Source organism: Neovison vison, chromosome 5 (genome assembly GCF_020171115.1).
Source record: "Neovison vison isolate M4711 chromosome 5, ASM_NN_V1, whole genome shotgun sequence".
NCBI classification, from domain to species: Eukaryota; Metazoa; Chordata; class Mammalia; order Carnivora; family Mustelidae; genus Neogale; species Neogale vison.
The window spans coordinates 70,337,190-70,360,153 of record NC_058095.1 but is presented as its reverse complement, the minus strand read 5'-3'; the positions used below and the strand labels follow the sequence as shown (position 1 = coordinate 70,360,153).

The window sequence follows — 22,964 nt, the reverse complement described above, 5'->3', positions numbered from 1 at the left end:
TTAATATTAAAACAGCGCTAATCTTAACAAAATGACAAGAAAAAAACCCCAAGGTACAATCTACAGGGAAACCCATCCTGACTGACCCCTCTCCCAACACGTGCACACACGCGCGTACACACACATACAAACACCTCTAACTAGACCCCAATCACGCGGTCACACACACACACGCACTCGTGCACAGACTGGGGGGTGGAGGTGGGTGCTGACCCAGGAGCAAGTACCAAAATAGTTTTAGAAATGCCCGTCCAGCCCAGCACAGGCGTTAGAAAAATACTCTTTGCAAAGGGGTTGGGGAAGGACGGTGTGTTGATGGGAGGTGGCGTAGGCTTGCCAGCCCCAGCTGTTTTCTCGCCATGGCACCTGGCCTCCAGGTGGCCAGCTGCCCATAGGAGGGGCTGCTGCGAATCCACCCCAGAGGCTCAGGGCTGAGCCCTAGGCCCACAGTCCCGCACCGCCCCGGGGTCAGGCAGGCAGGTCCTGGTGGAGGCCACAGGTTAGCAGATGTGGGTCTAGGCAAAGGGCCCAGGGAGTCCTGGATCCCAGCTCCGAGCAGGGCAGTTGGGAGCCACGTAGTTTTGGCCTTCCTGGTAAAGGAAGAGAAGAGGGCTCAGAGAAAGGCAAAGAGCCCCAGAGCGGCCAACAACCCGGCTGCAGGGGCCACCAAACTGACTCCGCCCCACCCAGGGACCTGCAGTGACAGCCGGAGGCGGGCTTGCTGAGCTGGAGCACTGTGCACATCTGGCCCCACCGAGGTCAGGCTTGGCAGCAGTAACCCCAACAACAGGAATAGGGAGCTGGAGTGCAGGGCCACACTGGGTGGGGGCACCAGACAGCCAACAGGTGGGGCAGACCTAGGGACCCCCCAGACGCAGACCCCAGATCCAGGTCCTGCTCCCCGGGATCACCGTGCTGGACCCGACCACGTGAGCCTGGGGGATCTCCTCTGCAAAACGTGCTGGCCAAGCCAGCCCCCAAGCCCCCAGCTGCCAGCACTGCGAAGCTGTTTGCTCTGGACTGGTTCCACACACCACCTATGACATCCAGGAGCTGACAGGCCGGCCCTGTTTTTCTAAGACTCAGGTATGAAAATCAGGGCTGTCAAACGGCACGGAGCAGGCCGACTCAGGGCCTTATTTGATCAGCACCTTATTTGATCAGGATGGCACAGGCTCGAGCCTCATCTTCTGCCAAGTTCCTCAGGTTTTCTGATTCCTCTGAAGAGCTGGGGGAAAGGGGATGGTAATCAGAAGGTCCTGGCACCGGGCCCTTCCTCAGACCTCCGTGCCCAGCTCCGACAGAACAGAGGCTGGAGGGTGCAAGCAGGAGGCTAGGGAGCCTGGGGAGACCCTCCCGCACACCCACCTGCCCACATGTCTCACCCCAGGAAATCCTTCACATCCTCCACCGTGACGTCCCCTGTTGTGTCCAGTGTGGTGTCTGCACTAGTGGCCGAGTCGATGGACATGGGTGAGAGCATGGCCTCAGGCGGCTCTGGGGTGTCTGCAGGGATGAAGTGGTCAGGCCCCTGCCTGGAGCCCCACGGCACCGAGCACCCTCAGCCCTCCGCCTTCCATCCTCACAGACCTAGGACCCAGACCCAAACCCAGCCCACAGTGAGGCTCAGGACCACGGGCTGACCTCTAGCCCTCTCCTACCTAGCTTGCCCCATGCTACTGCCTCCCACGGAGACCTGCCCCCAGGTCTGAGCTGTGTGGAGTCTGGCCACCTTTATTCCCCACCCCAGTCCCCCTTACCAGCTTCCTTGCTGTGGCCAGGATCCGGGCTTCCATCGCGGCTCCGTGAGGCCAGGACGATGCCTGGGGTCCCGTTAGCCTGGCTCAGCTTGGGTGACTCTCGGAGTCTGTGGCTGCAGAGACGGGGTCATGATGGGGACCCCACACACGTCAGACCCTGCCTGCCCTCTCCCAGGCCCCAGGGACAGAAAGGGGTGCCACCATGGAGGGCCACCCTCATTCCATGCAGAGTTGGGGCACGGGGATGAGAGTGCCCACGGTAGGCCTCCTGGGCTGGGCCTTCCATGCACCTGGTACGGGTGCTATCTCGGGGCCAGCTGATGTCCAGAGAGCAGAGCGGCTCTGTGATATTCCGGGCACTCAGAGAGAAGCGTTCAAATTCAGACGGAGAAATCAAGTAAAAACCTGGAGAGGGGTGCAGGCGAGGAGAGGGATGCAGTTAGGACTGAGACTCCAACCACAGCCCCTCAGCAGACTCTCCCTCCCCCTAGCCTCTGGGGCCAGTCCCGCGCCGGCCCTGGGGCCCCTCTCTGCCAACACTCCCCAGTGACCTTCCCAGCTCCGCTCAGGCCGCCCGCCCTAGGAAGCCTTGCCCTCACCCTGGCCGTGGCGCGTAAAGACGCAGGAAGCGATGCCGCTGATGTCCTCCTTCCGGATACAGGAGTAGTGCACCTGCGGCCGCAGGCCAGGCACCGAGAACACGTGCACGTCACCCAGGTTGGTGAGGCAGGCCAGGCAGGTCTCCGCATAGTCCTCACAGGCCACACTGGCAAACGTGGCAAGTGCCACCTTGCGCACGCGACAACCCTCGTGGGCTGTCAGCTTGAACTTGGTCTTGGCGCTCACCTTGGGCAGCGTGAACACCTGGCGGCGGGCAGGCAGCCAGTGAACAGAGCCTAGAGTCCCAAGCACAGGCAGCAGCCCCCACCCTGGACCCAGCCTGTGAGAGCAGGGCTTGTGCAGCTTGGCCACAGGGCCGCCTTCGCCCAGGACCCACCCGCCCCCAGCTACCCTCTCCTCACACTCCACCCAGGCTCCATGCTGCTCCGGGACACCTCCCAGGGCCCCGCCACCTGTGGCCAAACCAGCCACACTGGCTTGTGAGAGTCAGGTGGCTGCTACCCCCTCAGATCCCAACCTCCAGCCGGGCAGAGCCCCAAGGAGTGCTCAGAGGGTCCTGGTGGGGACTCAGGGGGGCAGGAGGGTGCTGAGGGACTACGGCCACCTGGGCTCTGCAGGGGGCACCTGTACTAGCCGGGGGTGTCTCGGGGAGAGGGAGGGATCTCAGCAGATGAGGGGTACAGGGCAGTTTCTAGAGGGTCCAATGGTGTCTGGGCAGGAGCCTGGAGGGTCTCCCTGGGGCTTACCTTGAATTGCTCCTCAGACGCAATGAGCACGGCGTGGCCGCCCTGCATATCGGGGGCCTGTGCCAGGTCCCGGGAGGCCTCATAGGGCTCGGGCAGAGGGCGGCCACGGCCATCCAGCACGGCGATGGCCACGACGGGGGCGCGGTGCATCAGCTGCACCTCCTTGCCCAGCACAGCCTCCACCGCCCGCTCTGGTCGCTTCTCACCACCCGCCGCTGCCGGCACCTCCAGTGCGTAGGCGAACACAGAGCCCGAGTTGGTGCCTGCCCACATGGTGGGTCCGTGGTGGGCCGCTGTGGGAGGCCCGACCTGTGAGGCGGGCTGCCGGCCGCGCCCCATGGGCGCCTCCTCTCTCCTCCCAAGGCCCCAGAAGCGCCTCTCCCCCGACCCACACCTCCCCAGAGGCCAAGGCACAGTCCCCGTGCTGCTGATGAAATGTGGAGCCTGGGATACAGCCCCTGCATGAGGGAGAATGGCCTCGAAGACATCTGCAGGTTCCCACATACACCCAGGCCTCTAAACTCCGTCCCGTGGCACCCTCAGCCCCCAGCTCGTACCAGGGACCCCAGCCCCTTAGCGTTCCCCAAGGCCACCGTACACCATCACCGGTCCCAGCGACAGATTCAGAACCCCCTCACCCCACAGACATGCTCCAGTGGGCTGTGGCCAACCCCCTTCAGGGTGCTTGCCGCCTCACAGCCACACACGGAGCCCTCGGGCCAGGGCTGGAAGACACTGGGGGCCCCGGGGACACTGTCTCGCCAGCTTTGCCCATGTGAGCTGCAACTCTGGGGACAGGCCCTCCATGCAGAATTAGAGGGAGGAGCCAGCAGGAAGTGCCAGTCACTGCCATGAGCCCTTGATGAACCGCTGGCCTCGGCAGCAGCCGTCAGGGGGAGCCAAACCCCCAGGGAAAATCAGCAGCTCACTGCAGGGCCCTGACAAGGGACACTGGCCGCTGGGAAGCCATGACCCATCGGCCGCCTCACAGGGACAGCAGAACGCAGTAAGGAGGGCTGCCACGTCCAGTGAGAAGAGCCATGGGACAGAGGATCCCCGATATAAAAATGACACCAGGACGGGGTGCTCCCCTCGCAAACCCAGGGACTGGAAGTCCCGTAAGTAAGATGCCGAGCAGGGCCTGACTAGATGCTGACCCGACACCAAGCCTAAGGAGGTGTTCTTGAGATGAATGGACAAAGGCACCAGGAACCAAGTGTGCCTGGGGGACCAGCTCCAGGCAGCATGCAGTCGGCTTTCCTGCTTCCTGGAAGTTGCAGTGCCCTCCACCAACATGGCCTAGATGGCCAGCTGAGGCCCATTCCCCAGCCCATCCCCCCATCTCACCATCTCGAAGGAATGTGTCAGCAAAGTAGAGGCAGCGGACGACGCCAGAGAGGGAGTCGTCAGCGGAGCGGGGCTCGATGCGGCGCTGCACCGGGGTCATCTCCACGTCGTGGGGACATGCCTGCTCAGCCAGCTGCGCGTTGGCCTCCTGCAACTGGAGGGGCAGCGGCCTCCAGGACGCCCGCCGCCTTCCCCACAGCCCAGTGCCCAACAGCCCGGCACCCTCCCCGCCCTGTCCTCATCACGCTGGCCGGGGCAACCGTGGCGACCAGACACCAGGCCCAGGGCCCAGGCCAGGGCTGAGGCCTGGCTCCGCGGCTATGCCCAGCCCGCAGAGGCAGCCGGGTGTCACCCGGGCAGCCAAGCCCCAGCTCACCTTGCTGGTGGCATTAGCAGCCCGCTTCTTGCCTGAGACTCGGCTCTTGCGGATGCGCCGGAAGGACTGGCGCAGAGACTTCTTCAGGGACTTCACCCGGGACAGCGGGCCCTCCATGGCCAGAGAGTCATTGGGGTGAAGTGTGCACCTGCGGGCAGGCTACATCAGCGAGGGTCCAGAGCAGACCCCGGGAGTGGCCACCATGCAGCCGCCGGCCCCAGGGGTCTGGAACCAGAGGCCCAGGGATGCTGCCCCACCATCCCAGCAGCTGGGGCTTAAACTCCCCAGCAGCACTTCCCCTAAGAACAGGGCTGTCAGAGGGGCAGGGGGCTTTCAGGGCACCCTATCTCCATTATCTCAGACCTTAAAAAGGGAAAGCGAGGCCACAGGTGTGGGGAAACATCAGAGCCCCTACAGGAGGCTGGGGTCGGGGGTAGGAGTAAGGGGGGCAGTACAGACCCTTCGTCACCATGCTCCAGCCCCACCCCCCCACACACCTGGCCAGCACTGGGCTCCTGCGCTGATAGTCGAAGAGGCCAAAGCCATGACTGGTGCCAAAGGCCACAAGGCTCCACTCGGCATGGAGCGTGACAGCGGTGACAGCAGCTGGTGGCAGGCACTGAACAAGCACTCGGGGCTGGAAGCCAGCAGGCCACGGCAGCGGTCCCGTACGCGGACTCAGCCGCTCGTGGCCCTTCCACGTGAAGCCCTCTCGATCCTGGAGGAGGTCCACACTGGCCACGCTGACCGCCTGCTCCGAGGGCACGTCACTTAGCTCCAGCACCAGCACCTGAGCCCATAGTCAGGATGGCGGAGGGGTCAGCATGGAGGAGGATGGGAGTAGCCAGGCCCCACCCAAGCCTGCCAAGGCCGTCAGGGTGGTCCCAGTGGTATCGTCAGAGTGGTCCCAGTGGTATCGTCTCTAGTTCATCTACTTAATAAGCACTTATTGAATGCCTGCTGTATACCAGGACCTTCACTGAGCACTAGGGAACACAATGGTGACCAAAACCTGCTTCCTTGTTTTTTATTAGCCAAGTACCCCATTCCCCCAAGCCCGTCTTCATTAAACACAGAGTTTATACAGAGTACAAGGCATAAAGTATACAGAGTGTACTTTCTTACTAAGTTCTTATATTCTTATATATATTAAGGTATATGTTAAGTATACCTTAAGGTATAAGCTATAAGGTGTAAGGTATACAAAGTATAAGGTATACAGAATATACCTTCTGTATACTGCACGAGTGCCAGTGACAAAGCAGTAACCAAGAGCCACTGGCCTTTGAAGCAAACTCCTTTCCACTCACCGGTCTCCCATTTAACAGTAAGTGCCCGTGGAAAACATATGTATTGTGCAGGGTGCTGGGGGCACCGCAGAGACTGAGCCCTGCTGGTCCCCATGCTCCCAGGGCTCACCTTACACTTGTGCTCCTGTTCCCAGCCCCAACCCTCCATGGCTCTCCAAGAGCCAGTGTCTAGCCTCAAGGCCCCCAACAGGTTCCACCTCCCTGGCCGGCCTCAACCCAGCCACCCTCACCTGGAGCCCCACTCTGGGTCAGATCTACTTCCTCCAGAAAGCCCTTGGAGACCCCAACCCGAAGCCACCTCTGCCGTACCTGGCCTGCCGTGCCAGCCACCACCATCTGGGCTGTGTACTTGCAAAGGGCCACCTTCTGTACACCAAGCCGAGGGTCATCACTGTAGGGATCAAAGCAGCCCACCTGGGGGGCAGGATGGAGTAAGGACTCAGGGCAGGGTAGGGCCCAGGTCCCCAGAGCTCGGGGAGGGGCCCACCTTGCGAAAGGGGGGCCAGTCGTCCTCGGCGGCCTGGGCCAGGCTGTCAGCGTGCTCACAGTCTGTCTGGAAGAGGCCAGCTGTGCTGAGCTTGTAGAGCGGCCGCAGTGCCACGCCGGAGGCATCCCAGAACCGCACAGTCCCGTCCTCGTGGCTGCGGGAAAAGCGACATCAGCCCCACCCCTGGTCCCCCTGCACCTCCCTGGCCACTCATCCTGCGACCACTCACTGAGCACCCATTGCAGATGCCAAGCATTGACCAGACTCCCATGGCACACAAGGACGCATCTACTGCAGCGAGCAAACACATACTGAGCGCCCACTGTATGCCAGACCCCATGCACCAGGGCCTCTCAAACAGGGTGAAAAGGGGTGGAAATAATCACCAGTGTGATGAGCTGGAGATGGTAGAAGAGAAAATGCAGGGAAGAGAGGACTACGGGCGTATCCAGGAAAGGCCCTCGGGAGCTAGCCACAGCGCAGAAGGATCAGCTGGGGCATGAGGCAGCCATGTAGGCAGAGCAGCAGGAAGCCTGGGGAGGCTGGGAGGAAGCAGGGAGGGGAAATAGGGGGAAGGAGCAGACAGATCTGGGGTGCAGCCTCAGGACACAGCTGCAGGGCCCACGTCAGGGGCCTCCGCACAGTGGTGAGAGCCCAGAGCCAGGGTGTGAAAAGGTGCCTGAGTCTCAGGGGCCGGTTGGGACACTTCCAGAGCCACGATCAGTTCCCCTGCAGGGGAGGCTACGCTGGAGCCAGAGGCTTGAGGGTTCCAGCAGAGACAGGCAGTAGAGGCAAGGCAGGAAGCTAGGGCCTGAGTCACTGGGCACGTCAGCGCCCGCCAGGCCCAGGCTGGGCTCTGCAGCACCTGCCCAGGGAAGATCCGCGCGTGGGCCAGCCCAGATTTTCCGGTCCCAGGGCAGGCTGGGTGGGTGGAGCTCAGTTCCAGACCAAAAGGCAGGGTAGGGCGGGGCCTTAAACCAGGGCTAGGGAAGCTTCATCCTAATCCACCCTGCAGGAGAGGGGGGTGTCCTGGTCCCACCAGGGGCGGGGCCTGGCTCACCAGGCAGATCAGTATCCACCAGGCCCCAGAAAGGCTCTCCTGCACCTGTGGGGTCTGCACCAGGCCCCATCTGTATACACACACACACACACACACACACACGCATACACACGTCACACCTGTGCTTGACCACGGAACACACGTCTGCCTACCCGGTCAGCAGCAGCCCTCGCTGGGATGGCTCCTGGGCCAGGTTCCGGCCCCCAGTGATGGGCCAACTCTGGGAGAGGGAGGCAGAGATTTGGAAGCGGAAGGTCAGGACAGGGCCTTCTTCTAACCCTGGGCCTGGCACCCAGGGCCCAAACTGCCTCTGAGTTCCCTATGCATGTCTGCGACATTCCCCACTCCGGGCCTGGGCCTGGCCAGAGCCTGGATCACCATTGCCATCCTCCATCCTCCACCCAACCCTCGCCCTGCAGGAGGCCCTGGGCACATACCGAGGAGCTGGAGGCAGGCTGCGGGCTCTGCTGCTCACCAGCACTCACAATGCGGGCCCACAGCTTGGCGGGGACATTGGCGACGTGTGCAGAGCAGGTGATCGCGGACGAGTGCAGTGGGGCCAGGTACGGGGCAGGCACGGCAGGCCAGCCAGGCGTCTGCAGGTCCAGCACCACCAGCTCCTCCTCGAGCAGCACAGCCAGGGCCTGGGGCTCATCGAACTCTGCGGGATGAGGGCTAGGTGAGCCCAGTGGCAGGGGGCATGGGGCACAGGGCACGGAGCACAGGCCAGGGTGGGCACACACCATCCTCAGGCCGTGTGCTGTGCACCGTGAAGAAGTCGATGATGCGGGAAGTGAAGTCCAGCGTCACCAGGGTCTCGGCCCGGAGCACACTCACACAGTGGCGGTCACCGTAGCTGGCACGGGGCATGCCTCCACTGAAAATGATGAAGTGGTCCCTGCAGGGCCGACAGGGGAGCCGCATGAGCCACAGGGCCCCAGGTGCGCACTGCCCAGCCGAGGAGAGCGATGCAGGCCGTCCCTGCGCCCCCGCACCCACCCTGCTCCCCGCTGCAGACACAGCCCCCAGCCCACGTCTGAGAACCCGCTCCCCACCTACCCAGATTCACAGTTTCGCCACAGAATCTTGTTAATGGCTTTGCAGGGGAAGGGGCCTGGAGGGGTGGGACAGTGTCGGGCTCACTCGCTCGCCAGGACCGGAAGGGCCCCAGGTCACACTTCTCCAAGCTTCTCCCGTTCCTAGTCTGCCTCCATCGCTCCCCACCTCGCAGCTGCTTCCTGACTCCCTGAGGGGAAGGCCCACTATCCCACCGCGCACCCCCCCAAGCAGTCTCACCTTTGAGGATGGTGCTTGGCACTGCCGCCTTCCACCAGTCCTCTTGGACATCCCCACCAAGGCCAGGGAGCCCCAAGTGCCTGAGTTTGGGGTCACCGGCCAACCCCATGCTCAGGTGGCAGGAGCCGCCCTCGGCCTCCCCGGCACTCACCATATGGCGTGGTGGCCACTGTGGGCTGGGTCATCGGGGAGTCGCCGGCGTCGGCGGACCAGACGGCATAGCTGCCGTCGCTGTGGGAGCTGACCAGCATGCTGCCGCTGCGTTCCCAGCACAGGCTCTCCAGCTGCTGCCGGACAGAGGGGGGAGTGTGAGCAGGGGTGTGAGCAGAGGGCCTCGGCGGGGGCCGCCGGCCTCCCCCACATACCTGGTTACCCAGGAAGACGCGGTCTGCGCACTGCGCCACCTGGTTCCAGATGACCAGCAGGCCCCGGCTGTAGCCAATGAGGATCTTGGTGGGGTCCCGTAGGTGTCCCTGGAGTGACTCCACGGGTCCCAGTGCCTTCCCACACCGGTAGTCATCTGGCACGCTGAGAAGGGGCTCATGTGAGCTGGCAGGAGCACCCCCAGGCCTGGACTGGCTGCCGGGGGATCTGCCTGCCTCTCACCTGCGAAGAACCTCATCTGGGAGAAGAGTCCGCCCCTCGAGCAGTGTCAGGGTGGGAACATCCAGGAAGAAGACGCTGCCGCCTTCAGTGCCCAGGGCTGCCATGTCACCAGCTGCCACCAACAGGACCACTGTGACGCGGGCAAGGCTGAGTGGGCCACTGCACAGGAGGAGGGGAGGCAGGTGAGGGCGAGCCCAGGCCCTGCTAAGGAAGGGTATGGATGGGGCGGGGCTGCTCATGACGGCCCAAAGAGGTCCGGTTCTCGAGTGGGCTGGCGCACCGGGAAGGCAACGGTGGCGGCTGCAGGCCTCGTAATTAGCTCACTCAATTATTCATCAGGATGTTGGGAAGGAGAGGGATAAAAATAGGTTCCCCAGGTCTTGGAGACAGACTCCTGAGCCCCTCCCACTCACTAGGAGGGGAAGGCAGGAACCAGGCCAGTGCCCAGGCCAGGACCAAGGGCTCCAGGACACACACGACCCTCATGAGCCCAACCCGGGGTCCCCAATCACCAGCCCACAGATGGCCCCGACTTCACTGGAGGTGCCCCAGACTGACCCTGCCTGCAGAGGATGTGTCCCCCTGGGGGACATATCCCAGAGTGAGGGCTAGATGTCTGGGGGGGGGGGTCTCACTCAGCCCCCAGCAGGAGCAGGACAAGCTGCCCACTCAGGCAGTACAGGATTCTTGAAGGGTTAAGGACTTGCCCACACAGACAGTTTCAGCAAGGGCCAGCAGGGCCGGGGACCGAGAGGCCCCTTACACTCTCACCGGGGATCCATGCCCACTCAGTTGCCCCCTAGAGGGTCCTCTCTGGCACCTCACACAGCCTGGTGGAACCCTCCTTGCCCCCAAACTTGCCCTGTCAGCCATGCACTTTATGGCCCATTACCCCACCCCCAACCATGAACGGCCCTAGTTGCCACCAGAGCATCACCTGAGACTCAGCCGGGACCCCCTATTTAACACCCGAAAAATCCACCAGAACCCAGGCGCAGCTCGATGGACTCCGCCTCCCTGAAGCCCAGGGCAGGGGTCCTAGGCCCACAGCAGAGGCCGGCTCCCACCACCTCCACCAGGCTCCCCCAGGCCCTGCAGCTCATCCCCAGCCAAGTCATCTGGTACCTGGCCCCATCAAAGCCCGGCCGACTCGGTGGCTGGAAGCTGAGAGCCTCCTCCAGGTGGGCGCAGCCATTGTGGTGGGTGATCTCCCAGAGGTGCAGGCTGCTATCGTCCAACAGGGTCAGGAGGCGGCCCTGGTGGATGAGCAGAGACAGAGACCGGGCTAGGCGGGAGCTGGGCAGGGCACAGAGGCTGGGGCAGCCGAGGAGGGGAGAGGCTCACCTGGCCAGGCAGGAAGTGCATCTGGGTGACAGTGGCTGTGTCCCGGTGCAGGCCGGTAAACTCCACACCAGGTGCACCATAGCTGAGTGCAGAGGTCAAGGGCAGAAGTAGGCACAGGAGATCCTCCCTTCCGAGAACCCTCCAATGGGCCCAAGCCAGGCCTGCCCTCCAAGGTTCAAGGAGGGACACCCATCCTTGAAGAAGCACAAGTCTGTACCCCCAAGATACCCCAGGCTCAGAGAGCAGGCTTCACTCTGCACTGCAAGTTGGTACTGTGTGACCTTTACTTTCTCATCTGTAAAATGGGCTTGTGAGTCCCACTCCCACCTTGTAGGGTTGATGCAAGTGAGAATACAAACACACCCAGCACCTTTGGCCCAGGCCTGGCACGTGGCCAGGCTCCCGTTCTGTGTCAGCCTCAGAGCATATCTGTGTACATTAAGAGCTGGGCCCCGCAGATTGGGATCACACAGGCAGAGAGGCCACGCCGGGCCTGGGCACAGAAGCCTGAGGCACAGCAGAGTCCAGGCTGCCTCTTCCCACAACTCCAGGCCAACCTCCAGGTGCAAGCAAGGACATCAAACTCCCCCTGCGGCTGGCAGCCAGCAGCCCCCGCTGGGATCAGGGAGAGGCCACGACCAGCCCATTTCACAGACATTGCATGGAGGCTGGAAGGCTGGGTGAGTTGCTGCAAGTCCCTGGGGTCAGTGCCAGAGTCACGGCAGCTCCAGGCAGCTCCAGGTCCAACAGTGGTCCGACAGGGATCCGAAGTGGGGGGAGGGGGGTCAGGAGGGAGGGCTAGGGAGGGGTCAGCGTTGCCCAGCAACAACACAGGGGCTCGTTGCTTTGGAGCTAGAGCTGGGATTCCCTGCAGGAACCAGAACACAAGAAGAGGGGACAAAAGAGAGGGCAGGAGCTGCTGGGCGGGAACCAGGGTTGCCAAGGAGATGGCTGCCCTTGAGGGGGAGGGGTAGCTGCTGTGGCCAGCCTCAGTTTCCCAACCCAGGGCTCTGGTAGTTTGGGGGAAGGAAGGAGGGGAGAAAGAGGAGGACCCCAACCTCCTCCTCTGGGGCTGTCTCCTCACCAGTACATCAGGTTCTTTGTGAGCACGCAGAGCCCATGCCCGAGAAACACCATGGAGGGACAGCTCAAGCGGCTCCCAGAGTCGCCTGGACACGGGACTGAGCAAGGGGCTGCGGGAACACAATACACGTGCAGGGAGGGTTCAACAGCAACCAGAGGGGCGGGAGCAGGCCAGGGCCTCAGGGCAAGGGATCCAAGCACTGTCCCCTCCCCACCCCATTCCCTGCTCCACGGTGCCTCCCTGGGAGCCCATGGGAGAGGGGCACCCCAGCCCCACCACACTTCCTAGGGAAGGCAGACTCGCAAACTACAGGCCCAGTCCCCCACCCCTGCCCGGCCACCAGCCCTGGGGTGGGAAGGCCCCCATGCCCACCCCACCCCTTTCCAGGCATTGACTCATTTTTTGGCCAACCAACGTCCCCAGTGAGGTACTGAGAGCCGGAGGATCACGGGGCACTGGGGGAGGGCAGGCAGCCCCCAGTGGGCCCTCACCTCGGTTTCCCCACCCGAGGGGCTTCCCGGAGAGCAGCAGGGGTGGGGTCCTCCATAGCAGGCAGGGAGGCAGTCAGCTGCCGGCGTGCCCCCACCCAGCCCCCACCCGGTGCTGGCAGGAAAATGCCCGCTTTGTGCGGCTCACACAGCCCATTGTGCAGCCGCCAGCACCCAGGTGGGGGCCCTGCCGCGCTCACCATGCTGAGCCTGGCACGGCCCCCAGCCCCTCGGCCGCACACATGTATCTTCACATTCGCACACGTGTGTGTGCCTGGTCATCAGGGCAAGGCCCGCTAGGCGACCCTGGCCCACTCGCCACCCCTGCTGGGTACTGCGCCTGGCCAGCCTCCCGGCCCAGTGTTCCCGGTCAGTTGCTGGAGCAGTGGCAGGGTCGCCTAGGTAACTCACCGGCTGAAACACAGCTAGGGACAGCTGTGACCACTACAACCTGACCCCTCCCCCACAACCATTTCTGTAAAGAAGTCTCAGGGGCAGAGGCTGCACAAACCTCCACCAGGACCGAGGCACCGACTATGGCCTCCCAGGGTGGGCCAGGCCCCAGGAATCAGCACACAGGGGGCTGCGAGCAGGAGGTCCCGACTGGCCTTGAAGGCCTCAGTGCGCAAAGGATACATCTTGACGGCTCCAGACCTCGTGCCGATGGCCATGATGCGGAGCTCTGGGTCAAAGGCCAGGGCGCTGGGCTGGTTGGGGAAGCCATGCTCCACGGTCTGCGGGGGGAGGGGGAGGGCATGGGCAGCGGCACGCAGCCCCCAGCCCACCTGAGGCCCACCCCAAGGCAGCCTCCAGACTAGTGTAGCTGCACAGTGAGGACGGGCACCCGTCCATCTGAGCTCCGCACCTCGGCGTTCCCAACTCTGAAACAGGTGATCACATCTGCAACCCACCCCTCACAGGCCCTCCCCCGGGCCAAGGCCTTGTCCTCCTCTGCACCCACGTCCGGCCTGCCGTGTGCAGGGCTCTGACAACAGAGAGAAGCAGGAACCCTGAGGTGCAGGCACAGAAGTCGACCCTACCCGTCCCACAGAGTGGGGCTCTATGCCCCACTCCTGGAGATGAGCTGCCATGCTTTCTGAGGTCCCGTATGATGTGTGTGGCACTCCCCACGGGCCCCACTGGAGATCGAAGGGCAACACCCGGGATCAGCTCATCCGGCTCCCCCAAGGGCCTCTCCTTCTGGCAAGGCCTGTCCCACGGCAGACTCCAGTCCTCCGGGCTCTCAGTCCTTCCTTACACCGGCTCATTCTTTCAGCCACCTTCCCACATCCACCACGGAACTCCCACTCATCCCCCGAAGCCTGCCTGAAGGGGCTCCCACCCTATCCTCAACACCAACGCGGGACACCACAAGTGGGCACAGGCATCTCCTGACCAGTGCCTCAGTAAGGCACACATTTCAGAAGAAACCGTGGTCCCAGGCCTGCTGCCCCAGCCTCCCTCCTGCCTCAACCAATCCAGGCCAGGGACTGTGCCCTCTATGCAGCTTGCTTGGATCACCACATTCTCCAAGCCTCAGTCTCCCATGTGGGCACTAGGGGCAGTGAGGACACCTGAGGACAGAGTCACCCATTTGGCTGGCAGTGTGGGGGCCGGGGGGGGAGTGCCCTTCCCTTTCCCACCAGCCTCTCCATGCCCATACTAGAGCTAACCAGGTCTAGCCAGTCCCATCCTCTGCTCAGGGCCCTCTCCGAGCTCCCACCTCACCACCTGGCCCCTCTCTGTCCTCCTCCTCTCTCTCTCCCCCAGCTTACTTGATTCAGGCCCAACTGCCTTCTGCTCTCCAATTGACTAGGCAGGCTCCTGCCTCAGGATCTTTGCATCTACTGCCCCTCTACCTGGAAAGTGCTTCACCCAGCATTCCCCAAGGAGGACTCCTCCCCATTACTCAGGTCTCAGCTCAGGAGTCACCTCCTCAAAGCCCTCCCTGAATCACCCTGCTCTAGCGGCTCCCTGTCCCCACACTCCCTACCCTCACCCTACTTTATTATATTCCCAACACTGGCCATCATCCTAACTGCTGCATATTTCACTCTTCTGCTTTGGCTTTTCACTGCCTCCCCCACGAGTACCTCAGCACCCCAAGCGAAGAGGCATTTGTCCCTCTTGGGTCACTGTGGTGTGTCCTCAATACCTAGAAGGGGGCCTTCACACAGGAGGAGCTCAGGATATAAAGTGACATAGACTGGACATCCCATGGGCAAGGTGTGGGCAGGACAGGGATCTGGATGCAAGGCAGTCCAAAGTCCACACTTGCTTCTGAGGCTCGCCACCACTCAGGATCTAGGACCCATCTGTTCTCTAGTGATCACCTATCTCCTATTATGACCAAGCCCCTTGCCCCAAACTACACCAACGCTGCCTACTCGGAATGGGGCCTTACTCTCCTGAGCAGGGAGCCCTTGGCTTCTGCCAACCCAGGTCCAGCCAGGAGGACCCATCATATATCTCCAGTCTCCACTTCACAGTCCCTGACTCAACTCTCCCCACCATCCACCTCGCACCTCACAGGGGCTCACGCACACTGTCACCCAGCTGGGAGACCCTGGACACCAGCCACCCTTCTGGGCTCCCCAGGCCCCTGGCAAGTTCTCAGCCACCACATCTGAAGGCCCCGGCAGCCCCACCACCACCAGGAAACCCTGCCTACCCTGAGAAACATTCCCACCTCAGCCACTTCACCTCTAGCCATTCCAGAGCCTTCTCCTGAACAAGGGTCTCCTCACGTCTGGCTCAGGGCCACAGCAGCCCATCCAAAAATCCCTGCCCCTCAAGACTCAAGTCATATCTTGTCGACAAGGGGCCACAAGGACAGAGAGCCCCAGCGCAGTCTGTGACTTTGGGCAAGTCATCATCCCTCTCTGAACCTCAATTTTCTCACCCGTATAATGGGAACAATAACTCTAATCCCCGAGAACAGTGAGGGGCTGTGCAATCAGAGGTTGGGAATAAAAGTGAGGATAGAAAAAATACCCTAGAAGTTAGCAAGGGAAAGGCGGGAGCCTGGATCTACCACACATCAGTGCAAAAGCTGGGCAGAGGACGGAGCTGAAGGCAGCCCCTTTCCCATGGCTCCCTCTTGCCCCCAGGAAAAGAAAGGAAGGAGCAACCACCTCCACCTTGGCGCTAAGGATAGGTCAGTTGCACCATGTGACACAGGGAGCCAGAGCCCACAGCAGGGAAAAGGTGGCCCCATTTAATAGCAAAGGAAACTGAGACCCCAAGAGTTGAAGTGTAGTTGCCTACACAGCCAGGCATCTTCCCTGGAGGCCCCAGCAGAGCAGGGCAGGTCAGAGCCCTGGAAGGCACAGCCTAGGGCCTTGGGGGAGGAGAGGAAAGGAACATGGACCGGATTTCCCAGCCCCACTCCCCCAACATCTGCCTCCATTCCTCACCCCTCCCCACCGGCCTGGGTGCGAAAGCAAAACAAACTGGGGCCCTGGGCTGCCCCAAGGACTGAGCAGGGGCTGAGTTCCCCCAAAGGAAGAGAGAGAAAGAGATAGCAAGAGCCAGGGGGAGAGTTCCCAAAGACTGCACAGAGACGCACGTAGGCAGAGAGACACGCAGGAGAGACAGGCGAAGACTCAGAGATGAAGAGACAGAAAGAGATGAAGGAAGGCAGAGGAGGGATATGCAGAGACACACAGGGACAGAGGCAGACAGGCTGAGGATAGGGAGGTGATCCTGGGCAGAGACCGGCAGAGACCCAGAGGCATGCAAAGAGTCGCACAGAGACAGACACACATACAGACCCAAGTACACAGAGACCCGCAGAGCCAGGGCCAGTGAGGCCCACAGGGACCCGGAGGAGCTGACTTTGAAAGTCGGCGAGGGACCCAGACCCACCCAGAGTCCGAGAGTGGAGCAGGGGAGAAGACGAGAAGTGGGACCCGCCGAGGGGCGCGCGGCCCGCTCCCCGCGCCGCGCCCCAGCTGGGCGCCCCCTCCCCCTGGGCCCGACGTGGCTCCGGCCCCCAGGCCCCCGGCTCGGGCCCCCGGCCCGCCCCCTCCCGCCCCCTCCCGCCCTCTCCCGCCCTATGCCCGAACCGCCGCCGCCGCCGCCGCACCTTGTTGAAGGCGAAGAGCTCCTGCTTGAGCTTCTCGCGCTGTGGGTCGGCGCCCTGCCGCCGGAACCGAAACTTCATCATCTTGCGCCCGGCTGCCGGCGCCGCGCCCGCCGCCGCCGCCGCCCGCAGGATGCGCCGCGCGGCCCCGCCGGTCCTGAGGCGCGGGCGGGGCGCCAGGCGGCCCGGGCGCGGGCGCGCGAGGCGGGGCCTGCACGGAGGCGGACGCAGACAGCGACTGACGTGCAGGCCGACCAATGGATGTGCCCGTGCGCTGTCCGCCCCGCCCCTACCGGCCAGACAATGGGGGAAGATTGGGCCCCCGGGCTCGGCCGGGCTCGCGAAACTACTCCCGCCGAGCATGCGCCGCGGCGCGGGGCCTGCCGGGATTTGTAGTCCATGAGCCAGGCCTCCTCCTTGGGCGGCTGGGGACGAGCTTCGGAGGGGGCCGGCGGGTGTTCCCGAACTTGGAGGAGGACTTTTCCGTCCTCCAACGAGGAGCAGCGTGCTTATTCAGGTATTGAGGCAGACCTGTCCCGAAAGCCAGGAGAGTTCCGACTGGTCCAACTCCCAGACTCTTCAGCGTCAGTTTTTCCCCATCTACGACACGGTTCAGTGATTGCCGAGATATATTTATAGTTTCACGGGACACCAATTTGTTCCCCTTTGTGCCAGAACACCTCCCACCGCCATGTTTCGCCCTGGCTGGGTGGTCAGTCAGGAATGCCCTCCTCAGTCCTAAGCCCCTGGGCAACTCCTACACATCCTTCAGGGTCCACCATCAATGGCTCTGTGTAACAGCACGGGATTCTGAGGCAGGCCATCAGTTAACGAGAGGGGCAGGTAAGAGGCCCTTTCTCAGGAAGTGGCATTTGGGACGATCTTTTTTTTTTTTAAAGATTTTATTTATTTTTTTGACAGACAGAGATCACAAGTAGGCAGAGAGGCAGGCAGAGAGAGAGAGAGGGAAGCAGGCTCCCTGCTGAGCAGAGAGGCCGATGCGGGACTCGATCCCACGACCCTGAGATCATGACCTGAGCTGAAGGCAGCGGCTTAACCCACTGAGCCACCCAGGCGCCCCATGGACGATCTTGAGATTGGATCTGGGCCGCTCCAAGATGGGGGAAGGGCCACCCCCCCCACAGGAACAGTGTATAAACAAAGCTGCACCCCGCCCCCAGACTCCGAGGGACCATTGGGCCTGTCCCCACCCACCTCCCAGGCAGCCTTTTCTCATCTGTTGGATGGCCTCAAGGCTGAACCCTTCCTTCCAAGGCTGAGGATAGGCTGCATGGGCTCTGGGCTGGGCAGGAGGGAACTCCCAGGAGCAGGTGGGACAGGTGGACCAGGGTCCAGCCCCAAAGAGCTGGGTCAGGGGAGGAGGGCCTGACTTCTGACCCCGAGGTAGCTGCCAAGTGACTGAAGCCTTGCTGTCCCCCCACCGCCCGCCCACACTCAGAGCAGCCCAGCTCAGCCCTTCCCTGGGCTTGGGGCTACATCTGGAAGAGGAGTGGGTGGGAGAGCAGGGAGGTGAGTGCAGGGAAAAAACGATCGGAACAAAGTTGAAGGGAACCTCCCGGGTGGCAGGCACTATTCCAAAGCCTTTCTCATTTCAACTGACTTAATGCTCTCAATTTATCTGTGAGGGAGGAAGCAGTACTCCCTGCTTTACTGTTGAAGAAGCTGACTGATGGGCAAAGGCAAGTGGGGGCTTTGACCTGAGCTGTAGGCAGAGCTGGCTGGACAGAGTGGCCGCAGAGCCCACTCCACACCCCAACATCATAGGCTCAGGCCACTGGGAGGCCCAGGTTCTGGTCCCTGCCCTGCCACGCCACCCACTGACTGAGTGACAAGACCTGAGCCCCAATTGCCTCCTCCGCAAAATGGAAGTCTCACAATGGGAAGTGTGAAGTTGTTAATTTACATTCCCACAACATTGCTTAGAAGCTGTGTGGCCTGGGGCAAGTTTCCTAAACTCTCTGGGCCTCCAGTCCTCACCTGTGAAAATGTGGAGACTATTAGTACCTACCTCAAGGGGTTGCTATGGAGATGAAATGAATTAGGACTTGTAAAGCCCTTAGGAAGTTCCAGGCAGACAGGCAGGGCCCTGTGAATGTTAGCAGTTCCGAGAGTTCTTGCTAATTGCCATGGGAGCTCTTCCCCTCATCACCTTGGGCCAGTCCCTGCCCTTCCTCAGTCTCCTGTTCTGTCTTTGAAAGGGGACTTAGTCATCACGCAGTGAGCAGCCATACCTCCCCACCCCACCCCCAGCTCACAATTGCAGGGGGGTGGGGTGCAGAGCTGAGTGGAGACCATGACCACCCAGGGTTTATTCTGCTGTGATGGAAAACGTGTGGGGGCTGCGAGAGCCCAGCAGAGGCATCTGACCTGAGGTAGTGTCCTGGAGGTCTGGGGGTAGACAGAGAAGGGTCCTGCGGCAAGGAGGGTTACATAAAGTGTCAGAATGCACCCTCCACATTTGTAAACAATGCAGATTCTAGGTCCCCCAAATTTGAGTGCCTGTGGTGTGGGGGCCCAGAATGTGGATTTTAAACTAGCGCACCTGAGAACCAGCTTGGCTTCATCCGATCGGTTTGAAGGGGGCTCAGGGGGTCCACTAGGGTACAAATGGGTAAACTGAGATACAGGCAGACTGGTCCAGCCTAACCACTTACAGGGCAGCATTTAGGAATGGCACCAGGGAGGGTATCAACGCAGGCTGGGAGGGCCTGGGGCACTAATGACTCTTTGTCACTCCCCTCCCCCAGAGCCTCCTGGGGAACAGGCCGGTGATTACTACAGTAGCCCGAGGCAACAGGGCCCCCACCCCACCCCAGCTCATTGCTTGATGCAGGAAACCGAGGTAGGTTCGGGGAGCCCGGCCAAGGGCATGAACACAGGACCTTCGGTGATCTCAGGCACCATATTCATCCTGGGATCACTGGAAGGGAAAGCAGGTCCCTCCTTGGAATCTTCCAGCCTTGGGTCAACCTCGGGCCAGGGAAGGACTGTTCCCTTCTCCGCATTTCCTGGGTGGGGTGGCCTCTCCCTCCTCTGTCCTCCTCCTCAGGCACTCCAGGGCCCTAGCCTAGCTCTGAGGTGAGATTCAGGTCTTGCTTCAAATCCCAAGACATCTCCTTGCTATCTGGATGACCTCAAGTAAGCCATTTGTCCAGCTCCAGCCTCAGTTCCCCCATCCTCATCTGTAAAATATACCGAGGACTAAATGAAATTATTCCAAACAGGAATTAAGCATGGGGTAGGTTCTGGACCTAGTGAGCCACCTGGTTTTAGGACTCTCTCCAGGACCTGCTGGCTGCCTCACCATGCTTCAGATATGCCAGACATGCTTCCGCCACAGGACCTTTGCTCTCACCAATTCCTTGTCTGGAACACTTTGCCCCTAGGTTTTCACTTAGCCAAATCCCTCACATCCTTTTGGTTTTAATTTAAATAACATTTGCTCAGAGAAGCCTATTTCCCTCACTCGTGATGCCCTTCTCTGCCTGATTCTTCTGATGACCTTTTTGTAACCACCATCTATTTGACTTTTTCATTTTTACAGAATTACTTGAGAGAGAGTGTGAATGAGTGGGGACAGGGTAGAGGAAGAGGGAGAGAGAGAGGTATCTCAAGCAGACTCCCGCTGAATGCAGAGCCAGAATCGGGGTTGGATCTCATCACTCTGAGATCACAACCTGAGACCCTAAATTCATGAGTTGGATGCTCAATCAACTGAGCCACCCAGGAGACCCTTGACTTCTTTATGTGTATATTGTCTCCCCAGATTGAGAGTGAGCTCCCTAAGCTCTTGCTGTTTTTTTTGGGTTTTTTTATTTTTTTGACAGAGAGCGAGGGAGCGAGCACGCACCAAGCACAGGCAGGGAGAGTGGCAGGCAGGGGAGAAGCAGGCTCCCCACCGAGCAAGGAGCTCAACACGGGGCTTGAACCCACAATCCTGGAATCATGACCTGAATCAAAGGCAGCCACTTAACCAACTGAGCCACCCAGGTGTCCCAAAGGTTTTCTGGTTTTTTATTCTGTTCACTGCTGTGTCCACTGTGCCCAGAACAGTGCCTGGCACAGAGTAGGTACACATAAAAATAAGTAAACAAAGGGACGCCTGGGTGGCTCAGTGGGTTAGGCCACTGCCTTCAGCTCAGGCCATGATACCAGGGTCCTGGGATACACTCCCGCATCAGGCTCCTTGCTTGGCAAAGAGCCTGCTTCTCTCTCCACCTCTGCCTGCCTCTCTGACTACCTGTGTGTTCTCTCTCTCTGACAAATAAACAAATAAATAAAATCTTAAAAAAAAAAAAGTAAAGAAATAGATAGGTAAATAAAATAAATTTGAAAAAGATCTGAAGCCAGTACAACAAAATATTAACGTGTGTGGGCGGTGGGTGCTCCTGTGGCTTCTCTGTTCGAGTAATTTTCAATGTGTTTGAAATAATTCATTAAAAATATAAAACACAGGATCTTAAAAAAAAAAATGGGGCACCTGGGTGGCTTAGTGGGCTGGGCCTCTGCCTTCAGCTCAGGTCATGGTCTCACGGTCCTGGGATCAAGCTTCGCATCAGGATCTCTGCTCAGCAGGGACACTGCTTCCCCCCCTCTCTCTATCTGCCTCTGTGCCTACTTGTGGTCTCTGTCTGTCAAATAAATAAATAAATAAATCTTCAAGGGAAAAAAAAAATAGAAAACACAGGGACACTCAGGGGGTACAGTCTGGTAAGCATGCAGCTCTTGGTTTCAGGTCAGGTCATGATCTCAGGGTCATGGGATGGAGCCCTGCGTCAGGCTCCATGCTTGGTGCAGAGTTGGCTTTGGATTCTCTCTCCTCCTCTCCCTGCCCCTCCTGCTCATGCTCTCTAAATAAATAAATAATTTTATTTTATTTATTTTTTTAAAGGTAAAACACAGGAGCCCTGATTTTGGGATGCTCAGGTGGCTCAGTTTGTTAAGCATCTGGCTCTCAATTTTGGCTCAGGTTATGATCTCAGGGTCGTGGGACTGTGATAGAGTCCCCGGGGAGCATGGAGCCTGCTTGGGATTCTCTCTCCTCCCTCTGCCCCTCCCTGCTCCCACACTCTATCTTTAATAAAATAAAATAAACTTAAAAAAAAAATAATAATCCACACTGCTTAGGAGTCAAATCCACAGAAAAGGGCGGTGGATGGCATGCGGAGAGGCAGGAGGGTAAGGGGGTGTCCTGAGCCAGGCTGGCATGCATCAAGGGCGTCCTCAGAGGCAGACCCCCCCAATAAATGCTATATCTGTGCTTTATCTGCTTGAATCCTCACAGTAACACTGGAGGGAGGTACAAGGGTGATCTCACTGTACTGAGTGTAAATGGAAGCTAAGGTCAGAGAAGTGACTTGCCCAAGGCCACCCTGAGTGGGGAAGGAGGGAAGAAGGGGTGACATGGGAAAGACCCAAAAAGGCAGAGTCAAGGCAGCGAGGGAGGGGGAGGAAAACCTGGCTGAGGGAGGCAGGCCCTGCCTTCCAAGAGCTGGCCCAGATCCCGGCTGAGGCCACAACCCTCCTCTGCTGCCCAAACCACACATGCAGCTTCTTCCTGGCCGCCCCTCCAGGGACCTGGCAGGCCCAAGGATTCCTGGAGCAGAGTGTGGGCTGGGGCCCAGGGTGGGCAGGGCCTAGGGTGGGAGAAAGGTGGGCGGGGGTTGAGAGGCCACAGAGGAGCCTGGTCTAGAGGTGGGAAGGAGAAACCCCCTCATCCTGCACAGCATGCAAAATGAAGCTGGCTCTGAGGACCATTCTTCAGGGCCCGGACAGGCGAAGGGCCAGCGGATCTGGGGCCCTCAGTCCGCAGAAGGCGAACAGTGTGCTGGGCCTCCGTAAAAGAAAGAGGCCAAACAAGTAAGGAAAGTATTGGAGCAGACTCAGCCTGTCTGCCATTTTACAGGGAGGAAACGGGCTCACAGGGCTCCTTTTCTGGGTGCAGGACTCAGCCCTGACACTCCTGATCCTCTCCGAGCCTGGATCCTGAGCTGGGCTTTTCTTCAGCTCATGCTGCGCCATAGTGGGATTCACGTGCACCTGCCTCCAGCCTGACCCTGTGGTAGGCTCATCTATGCTTCATTCCTGTGGCCCCCCCCAAGTTCTAATCCTGCCTCTGCCACAGCACCTTTCTAGGCCTGTTTACTTGCCTACAGAACAGGGGTAAATATTAATTGCTACCATTTATTAGCACTAAGCATTTCATCTGTGCCAGGCACTACTGTCGTTCATTTAATCCTATGCCCATTTTACAAAAGAAGAAACCAAGGTCAGAGAGGTTAAGTAAGTTGCCCAAAGTCACACAGCTAGTATGCAGCAGTCAGGATTTGAGCCC

At 60.2% G+C, this 22,964-nt stretch overlaps 1 protein-coding gene across 4 annotated transcripts; it reads right to left on the bottom strand.

Annotated features, from left to right (window-relative positions):
- On the bottom strand, nucleotides 1-16,718 carry LLGL1 (LLGL scribble cell polarity complex component 1). Of its 4 annotated transcripts, none has more exons than XM_044249321.1 (23): nucleotides 16,613-16,718; nucleotides 13,162-13,259; nucleotides 10,954-11,035; nucleotides 10,735-10,865; nucleotides 9,610-9,768; nucleotides 9,369-9,531; nucleotides 9,155-9,290; nucleotides 8,767-8,821; nucleotides 8,451-8,605; nucleotides 8,145-8,368; nucleotides 7,860-7,927; nucleotides 6,648-6,801; nucleotides 6,470-6,574; nucleotides 5,348-5,640; nucleotides 4,851-4,998; nucleotides 4,475-4,628; nucleotides 3,128-3,420; nucleotides 2,360-2,624; nucleotides 2,051-2,165; nucleotides 1,761-1,873; nucleotides 1,386-1,506; nucleotides 1,152-1,228; nucleotides 1-590 (listed from the first exon to the last, which is right to left on the bottom strand). In XM_044249321.1, exons 1-22 carry the CDS (start codon nucleotides 16,691-16,693, stop codon nucleotides 1,153-1,155), a joined length of 3,189 nt encoding a protein of 1,062 aa, XP_044105256.1. In that variant the 5' UTR covers nucleotides 16,694-16,718; the 3' UTR covers nucleotides 1-590; nucleotide 1,152. The 4 variants fall into 4 exon arrangements, with proteins under 4 accessions (XP_044105256.1, XP_044105257.1, XP_044105259.1 ...); XM_044249322.1 differs by having other exon boundaries at nucleotides 9,155-9,287; XM_044249324.1 differs by lacking the exon at nucleotides 13,162-13,259 and adding an exon at nucleotides 12,038-12,146 and having other exon boundaries at nucleotides 16,613-16,646.
- Between the last annotated feature and the right edge of the window lie 6,246 nt (nucleotides 16,719-22,964).